At 33.7% G+C, this 12,860-nt stretch overlaps 1 protein-coding gene across 1 annotated transcript in view; it reads right to left on the bottom strand.

Moving 5' to 3' along the window:
- TBCD (tubulin folding cofactor D) overlaps positions 1 to 12,860 on the bottom strand; it is a 157,024-nt gene that overhangs the window by 137,451 nt on the left and 6,713 nt on the right. The window contains exons 3-8 of the mRNA XM_087955684.1: positions 11,085 to 11,135; positions 9,916 to 10,013; positions 9,304 to 9,405; positions 8,381 to 8,527; positions 5,394 to 5,449; positions 94 to 226 (exon numbers count right to left, since the gene is read on the bottom strand). Of these exons, the coding sequence (XP_087811810.1) occupies positions 94 to 226; positions 5,394 to 5,449; positions 8,381 to 8,527; positions 9,304 to 9,405; positions 9,916 to 10,013; positions 11,085 to 11,135 (587 nt within the window). The remainder of the gene's footprint in view (positions 1 to 93; positions 227 to 5,393; positions 5,450 to 8,380; positions 8,528 to 9,303; positions 9,406 to 9,915; positions 10,014 to 11,084; positions 11,136 to 12,860) is intronic.

The raw sequence follows: 12,860 nt of genomic DNA on the forward strand, positions 1-12,860 counted from the left end.
CAATTTGGAAATACTTCCAACAGGGAGTTGACACAGTTTAAAAATAGCATTTAAAAAAGAAAAATGGGATTATCTTTGAAAACAATTGTTTACCAGGGCTTGAAGCATGCCATCCATTACAATAGTCCCCTCAATGGTCTGAAAAGAGGATTTAGATAATGTTGAAAGGGTCCAATCCAGGAAGTCTGCCGTTCTTTTTTGTCTGACATCAGGGCGGGTAATAAACCTACATACATAGAAAAAACACACGCGTTGCAAGTTACCCATTCAGAGCAATTCAACTGGTAACACATTTTTCCTGTTAGCCAAACTGGTTTTTTTTTTTTCCCTGAAGGCAATTGTCCAATGGATGCTTTCCAACATATTTCAATTGGGAACATTCCAACTGTAAGTTCTTTAACTGTATCTTTTCTAAAGAAGGTCATAATGCAGAAATATGAATTGTCACAGTATACATCAAATCATCTTGAAATGGTGGAGGAAAGGAAAGGAAAATAGAAATTCAATTATAGCGTATCATTTTTGACAATATGCCTTAAAAGTATATTTCCCATGTTCCTATAACACAACAAGTAACAAGTAAACAAGTAACTTTCTCCAAATCTTCTTTTCCTACTAGTAGGGAAGGTAAATCTTCCTCAAGCTGATCTCAATGCAGAGAGATTATATGGACACATTCATATAGTTTTCTTGGTAACAATATGGAAGTTATTGAATGGTTATTGAATCTTTTGAATGGTGTGGGAGTAGGAATGGATTTCCAGAGAAAAAATTGCAGATTACAGGAACCAGGAGCACTACTCAGGTGAACCAGGAGCACTACTCAGGTGATCCTAAGGGCAGAGATAAACCTCCAAGTGCTTCAATGACCCTCTAAAAGGAAGCAGATTACCAGCTGTCTGCAAGGAATATAAATCCTTCCATTCCCCACTATCCTATCAGAGCTGAAGAAGCTTCTTGGATGAGAAGCGAAACGTCTTCAAAAGAAAAAACAAGAAAGTTCAGTTGCCTCCTGAAAAAGCACCTTTGGGACAATATGGAAGTTATTTGTAATTACCTTCTTCCTGTTTTTTGTTTTTTGGATTTCTTTTACCTTTCCCAACTAGCCTACAGTTCAGAAATGTCCTGATGATTTCCCATTCAAATATTAACAAGATCCAACCCTGAGGGTTTTTTTTAATTAGCTAAGTTTGCATGGACCTGTCACCTAGTGTGACATTATATAAAAGCTAGCAGCAAAATAAGGAAGGCTGACCCTGCTTTTTTCCAGTTCAAGGATTGCTAAGGAAATTAGGAAATGACTAGATCTTGGATGTTAAGCAAATTCAAGCCTCAGCTATACTTATATTGTATGTAATTTGATCTTGATTAGAAAGACAATATTGTTATGGTATTGGTCTGTCCCCAAGTACACCAATGTTCTAGTTTATTCATAACCACAGAAGCCCACTGGATGACTTTGGGCCAATTATTCTCTCTCAGTTCAATCTACATCAAATGGTTGCATTATAGGGAAAAATAGGAGGGCGGAATACTATGTATCTTGGGATCCTCTATGAAAAGTAGGATATAAAGATTATGTAAAATAAATAAACAAACCCCAGGAGCAAAAGTTTATTTTTAAAATGTGATTCTTCCAAATGAATCTTGAACTGTAGGATGAAATGTCTGACTTCTGTTTTTTTTTTAACAAAAGCAATATTAATGTGGATTATGGGCTTCATAATGCTATATTGTTTTGTCAAATATATTTTCAGTGGATTTGCAATAATTCCTATAAATCCAACACAATATATAAAGTGATTTGCACAAATGTCTTGAAGTTCCCACTAGATATCACTAAAAGCATTCCAATATGTCTTGGCACTTAACATATATTGTATTTCAAGAATGACATGGAAGACACTTCCAGTGAGGCCATGGCATCTCAAATGTCTCTGCCAAAGCAGGACAGTGTTCATGGAAGACATCAGTGGCTGGATATTGGATCCTGGGTGGTGAAATCTCTCCAGAAAAAGAAGAGATTGTGAGATCGCCCACATGTACCCTGGGGAGCTGATCCTCCTGCTTAGACTGCAAGAAGTGAGGGTTTTTGGTTGGTTTATGAACTGAGCAACTGGGAGTCAAGGGAATACTCCACCTAAATTCACAGTTGTAACACAACTCAATCAAGTCCCATTTCTTAATTGCCTTTGAAATTCCTTTTTACTGATAATATAGGACTTTGAATGTTGGACACTAGAAGGAAGTAGAAAAAATTAAAGATGATAATTAGAAGAATCAGATTTGACACACTAGAATAAAATGAAGCAAAATATTTAACAGTGGATGGAGACTTGTGAACAATAGGCTTGGAAATTAATTTTAAGAATATCTAACTTCATGGATGAATAGCATGCAAATGGTCTTATAAAAAAGAACAGGCTATGCCAGAGATTAATTTTAATATGCATTTAAACATGAGAAGTTACAAGCATGATATGGAAAAGTATGGAGGATATGCTGAATATACAAATGAAACTGGATGAAGTCTTGATATTTGAAAGAGACAAGTATAAAAACAGAAAAGTTATTTGGATAACTTTTTTTTTACTGGATTTACAAGAGATCTGTTAAAATTTTGAAGAATATTCTGAGAGGAGACCAAGAGAAGAACTAAAACATATCAAGCTTGAGAACACTTTTTGAATTAAAGTTTGCATTAAAAGTCAAGATTTTATAAATACAGAAAAGGAACACATAATTGGCTTATTTGATCAAGTTATCAAGTTATTTGATGTAGTTATCTCTGATAGCCTTTAATGGACTTTGCTGATAAAGAATGAAAGATGAAGTTTTAAGATTTTTGTTTATAATTAAAGAGATGAGATATGGGAAGAAAAAAACATTTGTTGCATTTTAAGAAAAGGTGATAAGTTACTAAAATTATTTGTAGTTGTCATAATGAAGAGGGTTCTTTTTTGTTTTTTCTATATTTTATTTCTTTTGCTGCTCTTTCTATTTTTCCTTTTCAATCTTATTTTTTGTAGTCTATTAATTTTTTTTTATCATTGTAAACTATATCAGAAATTATTTTTAAAATGATTTGGAAGAGTTGCTTCAAATCTCATTAAGTATAACAGTTCTCACTTATTCATTAAGATATACACATTTTTCCAGCCTTGCACAGACCTGGAAAAATGGGATGCTTTAATGAAAAGCAGAGAGAAGCTATAATTGCTGTAATTAAACAAGATCCAAAGACTTTTGAACAATTTTCAAACCATGTGCTCCTTCATATTCTGTGAAATTAGATCTATTCCTTCATAAGATGTTTTAAAAATTACATTTTAATATATTGCCATTATATAGTAGAGCTAAGCTGTAACTTCTGAGGAATTTTGGCAATGTAAATTACAAAAAATAAAGCATTATTAGATGCAAAAGTAAAGCATTATTAGTTGTAAAGCATTATTGATTTATAAATCTATTGATTTATAAATCTATTTGAAGGCCACTTGATTTATAACAACTCTGGGTGGCAAACAATAAACATGGAATGCAAAAAACAATTAGCTAAAGCAAAAGCAAACAATAGCCTGGAGGAAACAACCCATATCATGTATTTTTGTTACAATTTTGTTGTTAATTTTAAACAAATAGTGTGGAGGGAAGACGAAGAGTTGAGCTATTGAAGGTATTTAAAAAATATTGACATATTATGTCAAAACTTTTAATTGTTCTGAATACTCTTAATACAAGAAACAAATGCATTTTATTTATATACTGGTCTATCTTTTATTGCAGTCTCAAATTATCCTATTTGGACACATCATGAAAGACCAAAATCTCTAGTGATGGCTCTAATGGCTCAGTTACAGTGGTAAGAGGTCCACCATTAGAAGATTTGAAATACCCAATTAGGAACAGGTCATCATGGAGAAAATCTGTGGTGATTAATGTTAACACCAACTTGATTATTGTTGTTGTTGTTTACAATATTTACTGACTCTTAACATAAAAAAGATCCTATTAAGACAAGTGATTTGATAAAAATTTCTCATAACCCAACTAATGCATCTCTCTCTTTACCACAGTTATGAAAAATAATGTATTTCATTTGGAATAACTGATTAAATTTCCCTGGTACTGAAATATTTGAATGTCCTTTAGATGTAGACTTATTTCTTATAATAGTTCAGCACTGTAAAGACTGCAGCCAGGACAGGATCGCTAGAAAGGGGAAAAAGATATCAATATGCTCCGAGGATGTTCAAGTAAACAAACATTTGTGGGATGGGGAAGAGGAGATAAAAGAACAGTCATATGTGAACTGACTATATATCCAGATGCCATGAAATTGTGGGAGTTAAGCAGAAAACATTAAGAGAAATTACAATGTTAAGGATTTAAGTTATCTTTCTTAGGTTCTCTATTAGTTATAACAAAGCTTAATATAGCAGCCATCATGGCTGGCAGGCTTGTCTCCCATTCTACCCTCCTGTAGCGTAGGTGGAGACTCAAAAAACCTCATAGTAGTCTTTCTTGGAAGCAAAGTGATTCCAACTCACCAAGAAACCATGCCTACCACCTTCACTAAGAAAAAGAAACAAGTCAGGGGGCTCCATATTTCTACATGTTTTGTTACCCAAACTTGGCAATCACATCCTGATTTCCCCATTCTTGGTTAAACATATAAATAGCTTTACATACAGAGACACACCAGCCCTACCCAACACACCAACATTGACAAATTTGCCATATTGTTACCACTATTGGCAGGGATTGCAATAGAAAAATACTTTATGAGCAACTTAGGCCATGAGAGAATTCTGAAGGCTTATCCCTTCTTTATACCCCTTCTTCGACATACGACTATAATGGAGTCTGCTCATTATGGTTGTATGTCAACCAATCTTTTTTTGTGGTAGTTGTTAAGCAAATGAGGTGATCATTAAGTGAACTAATAGTTCCCTCTGAGCATGGTTTTGATGAAAATCTGAAGAAAGTGCTGGTTTTCAGCAAAACCATCATAAAACGTGATTGCATATATCCGGGATGCTGCAAACGGCCATAAATGCAGCTGTGCTGCCAAGCACCCAAAGTTCAGTCACATGATCATGGAGGAAGCCTGGCCATCGGAACATCATAACTTGACTAGTCGCTAAATGGCTGGTCATAAGTCAAAGATTACCTTAATGAAGAAAACAGGAGTTGGCACAATTAGTAAGCTTACTTCTTGCCCTGAAGCAAATTCTCATGCTGCTATTGTGTATATTGATTTAAGTGCTTATTTATTCATACTACACATGTATACAGCTGCCCAATGGAACATATAAGTCTAGGCTTATTGATAATGCTACATTTTTTAAAAAAAAGGTTCACATTCTTCTCTATCAGCATAAGAAACTTACTTTGAGACCAGGACTGCAGCTGCATCACGAGACTTATCACTTACAACAAGGTATGACTAAAAGTAAGAAGAGATTTGAGTTGAAATTTATCATATTAAAATTGATCATATAAAGTAAATTATATAAATGAACTTCACTTTGTGTGTGTGTGTGTGTGTGTGTGTATGTCTGCAAATCAGGATGGATGAAAAGTTGAAATTTGAGAAAGATAATTAAAAAAAACCCATTTCTATATAGAATGTTAAGCTAGCATATAAATAAACTGCCAAAAAGTCTGCAAAATTTAAAGATGTGTAGGATAGGCACTTGTAAACAAAACTGTCTTCAAAACTGCTTTAGGAGGAACTTCCGGTTTGTCGGCTTCGCGGCGGCAGGGATTTGCGAAGCTGCGCGATCCCTGCCGCGCTAGCCGTTTTGGGGCTCCGACCCACACGGGTACGGAGCTAGGCTGCCTGCAGGGGCAGCTGAAGGTAGGGGGATCCGGAGAAGGGACTGGGGTGTTGCAGACCCCTCCCTGGCCGGCAGAACCCCCTTTTCCCAGGACGGTGCAGCGGCGGTCTGTAATGGCCGCCACAAAGAAGCTGGCAGCCGGGTAAGAATACGCAGGAGGAAGTGGAGAAAGTGATTGAGAGGAGAAAGTTTTTCTTGGCTCCTAGGACTCTAAGACATATTTAATAAAATTCCTGAAAAGTATGACTTTCTGAATAATACCTGCCAGAAGAGGAAAAAGCGGCTGTTTGAAGGTGCTGAAAGGATAGCTTTCCCTCTTTTCCTACGGAATAAATAACTGGATATTAAGAAACCTATTTTTTAGGTGGAAATTGGTTTTAAGCGATGAGTGGAAGAGAGAGGATTAAAAGAAAATATTTGTATGCTAAGACTTTGTTGGAGCAGATGCCTTAAGGATTTGAAGACTAGAATATATTGTAATAAGATTTTAAACAGATTTGGACTTTCTTTCTCTTTGATTGATATTACCCCAGAAGGAGAAAGTGAGAACTCTGCCTTGGTTTGGACTGATTGATAACTTTGGGATTGTTTTATCTTTTTTATTTTCTTTTGAATATTCTGGTTGTTGTAAGAAGAAAGAAGGAGAAAAGAAAAGAAAAGATTTATAATGGCTCTTTCTGTTGAGGAACTAAGAAAAGAATATGAACAAGCAAAAAAAATGGTAAAGATGGTGTGGAAGAAGCTTTCCTTTTCTTAGAAATGGCGCTTACTAATTATCAACAAACATTACAACAGATGAAGACAGCAGAGGAACAAGAAAGAAAGGAAGGAGCCATCTTTAATGAATCTCAGAATCTGATCCAGAAAGAAGGAAGAGAGAAAGAAAAGAAAAGAAGAGAAAAGAAGAAAACTAAAGGACTTAAGGACTTAAGATCTAAAAAACATTTAAGAAAGGGAAAAATAAAGTGCAAAACCAATATGATGATAGTAAACAAAGGGGAAAAGGAATACGACAGAGAAGGGAAGCCGGTAAGGCAGAGGCTAGAAGAAGGGGGGTAGAAAGGTTTGTTGGGAGAAGAAAGAAAGGGAAAAGGTGGAGAAAAGCTACAATGTTTTGAAATTAAATGAAAAAAGGAATTTTTATGGATAATGGATAAAGTATAATTTTTTTTTAAAAAAAAGGATTTTGCAAGGTACATAAGATGAGATGGTACTATTGCAATGGTTTAAGAGTTGATAAGAGATTAAAATGTTAAAATGTTTAAAAATGATTGGCTTTAAAACTTAATAATAGGAGAGGTTTAGAATATTGTTTTAATCAAAGAGTTTAATAAAATTATGGTATTGATGTTATTATAAAATTTTTATTATAGTATTTTTTTTTTAATATTTGGATTTATTGTCTAATTATGCACTTAATTGTGTTGGATGTATTAGTTAGATAGAATGTACCAAGCAAAATCTGATTGGGTATTAGATATTATTTTAAAGATTAATTTGATTAACTTAGGGGAGATAGAAAGGCATCATACTCTGATTAATGATTTCAGGAGAAACTGATTTTCTTTTTTTTTAAGGAATAAGACAAAGGGATGATAAAAATGGACAAAAGATACAAATATAATGATTCAAACTAAGATGATTAATTAAGGTAGAATTAAGAAGTGTGAAATATGTGGAGAAGTTAATATAGAAGGCTTAGAATGGTAAATAAAATAAGTAATGATATGTAAGATGAGCATGAATATAATTGAAGTCCATGAAGAGAGAGACACCTGGGTCCAAGTTACTTTCCAAAAGATTTTTTTATGTTTTGTGTGTTGTGTGTATATGTCTTTTTTGGGGGGAGAATTAGTAAAAACTTGTAGAAATATAGAATGAGAATAATGGTAACTAAGTCAGAAAGAAACAGATGAAATAATAATACTGATATTGAATAAGAGTAAAGAGAAGTAAAGAGAAATTGAATAAGAGGTTTTGGTATGTTATATGGAAATGGTTTAAAACAGAATCATAATTTATCTGACTTGTTAAATTTACAATGGAAAAAGGTTTAAACATGTAATGAATAATGATAATTTGTGTGTTTTAAAAATTAATAAAACTTGTTTTAAAAAAAAAAAAACTGCTTTAGGAACAGTTTATTTTAATTGCCCACTGCATTTTCTTTTTCAACATTTATATGAACAGAATCAGAAAATACATATTTCTAAGCACAATATTTGTTTTAAATTCTGCAACATACTATAGTGCTGGTAAAGGATCATGAATTAGAAAATAAAGTATGCAACATCAAAACAAAGACACAGTAGCTTTTAAAGGGTCAGTTAACTTTGTTATCAAAACTGATTCTATAAATGTGATTCCCCACCATCAATTAGTATACAATACGCTTGAATGATCATTATGATAATTTGTATAACAAAATGCATAGAGGTACCCGGATTAAGCAGAAAAAAACTATGTTTAAGTTAGAATCACTTTTATCAAGTGAAAGAAGCCATTCTATAAATAATGATTTTATGAAGTACACCTACTTTTGCTACTGCCAGAATTCGATCCATTGTTGATACACGAGAACATCCTTCTATGGAAGAGATATTTCCATCCAGTCGTACCAAATCAAATGGGATCAAACATGTTACAGATAACCACAACAGGAGCATGTAACGAGTCTCCCAGGTCTAACAAGGCAGGAAAAGAATCAGAATAAAATACATAGTGAATGTTCTCAGAAAACTTCCAGTGTACATTGTGAAAACTATTTCTACTTGCAAAATTGAGATAGGAAATTATCTTGATAATAAATTAAGACAAGTATGATAAAAAAGGAGGCATGTTTAGTTCTATTAGGATTTGAATTTTGTTGAACCCAAAGACAATGTAAACATAAACACTAGAGTTTTGGAAAAATACTTTGAATGCAAAACATTTCAGTCTCAAAGTGGGTCTGATATCTGAAGTACTCCTAGCTTGATTCAAAGTTGGGGGGGCGGGAAACTGTTCAAAGCTCAAAACATTTTGCATTTGATATATTTTGTTTATCACTTGCAACGATCCATAAGTAGATAGAATCTGAAACAGTTTTGCCATTCTGTTAACTTTAATCAAGTTCAAAGTTAATAGCTGGTCATTTTCAAATTGCAACTCAGAAACAGAAAATAATTTTGACAATGTATGTCTCTAAGCAGAATGATCAGCATTCATCAAAGCTAAACTAGCTAACATGTTACCTAGTAATAAGTATTGAATCAAACTTGTGCAGATTGTGTCTCATCATCCTAATATTGTATTTGCCTAATGGTAGAGTAGGGTTCATTCATTATAATCTCTGTAGTAATACTGACAGTAACACCAAGGCTTGGGAAATGTTTCAGCAGCCTGCTTTCAGTGTGGACAGTGGACTGCTATAATGGAATGAACTCATTCATAGAGAGGACTTTAGGTAACAAGAGCATACCTCATATTCTTTTGGATTCTGAGCTACAAGCATATTGAGAACAGGCTGCACGTCTGCTACTTCATGAGGAAATAATCGCAAGAAGGTTTTATATCCTCGTACCTAGGTGAACAAAAGCATTTCCAGTTTAATGATTCATCTCCATTTATGGAAATGTAAAAATAAATTCCATTGTTTAATTAATATTTGATATCACACCAGCTCTCAAGCTCAAGGGAACTTTCAAGTTGTGCATTTGCAATGCAATAGGCAAACAGTTGATGTTTATGTAATCAACACAATGATAAGAGTCATAAAGTACCAATAATAATAGTAAAAATATAAAATGATTACAGTTAAATTGCATATATGTAAGGATCTATTAAAAAACAGAGGGAGATTTTAGGCTCTGTGGAGTTTATTTAAGGACTACTAACTTTTCAATTGCAAACTATGAAAGAACAATTCTATAAAGCCTAGTCCTTTATGGACAGATCTTCTCCATAAACCACTGCAAAAGTACAGACTCTCAAAATTTCAAATATTCATTTGACAATAACGACTGTCCCTCTTTTATCTAATTTGAGAGTAGCGGTAAAGTCATACTATTATTATATTAAAATTAAATTTTACCTTTGAGATAATGTAGAGAAACTGGAAGGCCAGATGAATTAGAAGAGGAGGAGATGCTTCACATCGGATAATATCTAGCAACAAATTCAACATCCATTCTAGAGAAAACATAGAGAAATGGGTGAGGCAATAAAGGAAAAGTTAGTTGGCTTTTTGTCTCCCGCTAAACAGCCTCACAAATAAGTATCAGAATGGATTACCTAATTTGTTTCATGGAAAACACATGTTGCTGTTATGATCTGACACAGTAACTTTCTTCAGATATTGAAATGTTGTCACAAAGTAGAGGAAGAGATTGGACTAAGATTGTGTAAGACCAAAGAAAACAGGCAAAGGAAGATAAATATGGTATCACTTTCCTACTTCAGCCCTAATTCTGTGCTCTTACTATTGGATAATGGTACGCTGATCATGGAGAAAATCTATGTGGTCACTAGGAGTTGGAAATTACTTGATGGTAATAATCAGTTGACAGACATCTCTAGATCTGAGTTTGGTTTGTCCAGATGCTGATTATGTTCTCCTGATCAAACTATATGATAGGTGAATGATTAATTCTTGCCTGATCTGAGTTTATCGCTCAGGAAAGTATCCATAAGATAGAAATAAATGTTCTACTGCACACATCTGATGCACCTTCAACAGAAAGAGTAGAGTTGGCCTACAACTCAAATGAGGCACATGCTTGGCAAGAAGCACTTGCCATCTCTGTCAACATTCAAAAGAAAGATGGGGAGATATGCATTACTTCTTTTTCCATATAAACTTGCCTTACAAAGTATCAAGAGAATTGCACCATGCTTTCAAGAAAATAATCACAATTTCTACAGAGGGGATTGGGAGAGAGAGAGACTTTTCACATTGGAAACAAAATATTATCCCAAAGCCTCTGGAATGAGTTCATTTTCTAGATGGATATTTACTGGAAAATTAAATTGTTCTTTCCTATTCTCCTTCTTGTCTTAATCTCTATTAATGATATGAAACTGAAGGTGTATCAATTTCTTTAAGTAAAGCTGCTTTTGGAGGCAAGTGTATTCTAGACAGAGAATTCCATGGATTAGAAAGAATCTTCTGCCACATACTCTTAAGAAGAAGAAAAAATCAGTATCATCCATGCTAATAAAAAATAATATTTTATCAAAATTTTACAGAATTTCAATATTTACCTAAATGAGGATCCAAAAGATGAGGCTGTTCCTGGTATTTATCCATTATAACTGAAAACAAACAAAAAAACATACTCAGTTATCAAGCAATTTTCTAACATCAAAATGACACATCAATGCTTTGGCATTAAGAAAAGTTTTCTCTAAGATTCTGAACTAAGTAAGCCTACTGTGACTTTCTAAAGTACAGGTAGTCCTTAACTTATGACCATAATTGTGATCAAAGTTTCCACTGCTAAACAAGGTGGGTTGTTAAGTGAGTCCTCCCTAATTTTATGACTCTCTTTGTCATGGTTATCAAGCAAACCGCTGCAGTTAAGTGAATAACGCTGTCATTAAGATTGTTCAAAGCCAGCTGGGAAGATCACAAATAGTGATCACGTGATCCCCCTGGGATGCTGCAAATATTGTGTTAGTTGTGAAGCACCTGATTTCTGATCATATGACAGTAGGAATGCTGCAATGGCCCTAGGTGTGATGACCAGTTGTAAGTCCCTTTTTCGGTGCTGTTGTAACTTTGAATGATTGTTAAACAAATAGTCGTAAGTCAAGGATTACCTGTATAGCAAATGGAAAAAAGTACTAAGGGTTGGGATATATTCCTTCCTTTTAATTTCTAAGCTATTTTGGCTTCCTTTTAATTTTTTATACAGTAAGACTAAATAATTAATTAAAATAATTATTAACTTGAATTACATTTACAGAATTAATTTTTCCTTTTTTGAATTTGCTATATTTTATCATAAACTGTTTTCTGGCCATAATATTCAATCGTTATGTTTATTGTGTGCATGGTTCATTATACAAAAAAAACCCCACTTAAATAAAGTACACTTGCTAAAAAATAAGCAATGTAAACATGGTTACATGAGAGATATTGTATGTTATAAATAGCATCCTAATAATCAGAGATTACACATTTTATATTTAAAAAATGAAAATGAATGAACTCTAGAGTACAAACCAATGATCTCTATCTTAGTGAGACCTTTTGTTTTGGATCTTGTTTATGGCATCTGTTAGAAAAGGAAGGGGACCAGGAAGGTTACATATACAGGACCTTTTGGGATTTTTTTTGCAAAGACTGGATAGCTAGATCATACTAGATTATTTTATTTGTTCCTCCTTTTCCAGAAGTTCAAGATGCCAATGTTTCCAAAGCTCTTCCAGTAATCACAGAATGAGCAAAGCATGACCTACAGAACACTGATAGCCTATAGCCCCTTTCCCCCACCCTTTACAATCCTACAAAATCAATTATGACAGTTGTGTTTCTCACTTATTTTTGGTGAAGAAAGAACTAAACAAGCTTAACACAATATTAGCATTAAATAATAATCCTGTACTTTCTCCAGAATGGAGAAAGCAGGCCAAAGATTCTAGCCCTTTCCCTAACACACTTTATTCCATTTAATTTACCTAAGAGTATATATTTATACTAATCAATACCATCTTAAATGACAAAGATCATTATTAGTATTATTATAAAAATGTGCTAATGTGCTAACCTTGTATAGAATTACATCCATCCATTTATGGTCAGTGCGCTTTCACGCCATTGTGTTACATTAACAACAGGAGGCAGGTACTATGTGACCATTTCCATTTGGAATTTGTTGGACATACTGCCTGCCTCCTGGTATTCAGTGAAACTGAAAATACACCACCAGATATATACTGCATAAAAATAGAGAAATTCACCCCAAAAAAGTAATATGCAGGGCCATAATATAACATCTGCACTTAATGTCCGTAGGTGATTGACTTAATGACCGT

Source organism: Notechis scutatus, chromosome 2 (genome assembly GCF_049901735.1).
Source record: "Notechis scutatus isolate UNSWTSFEM ecotype Mainland chromosome 2, rNotScu1.2, whole genome shotgun sequence".
In the NCBI taxonomy this organism is placed as follows: domain Eukaryota; kingdom Metazoa; phylum Chordata; class Lepidosauria; order Squamata; family Elapidae; genus Notechis; species Notechis scutatus.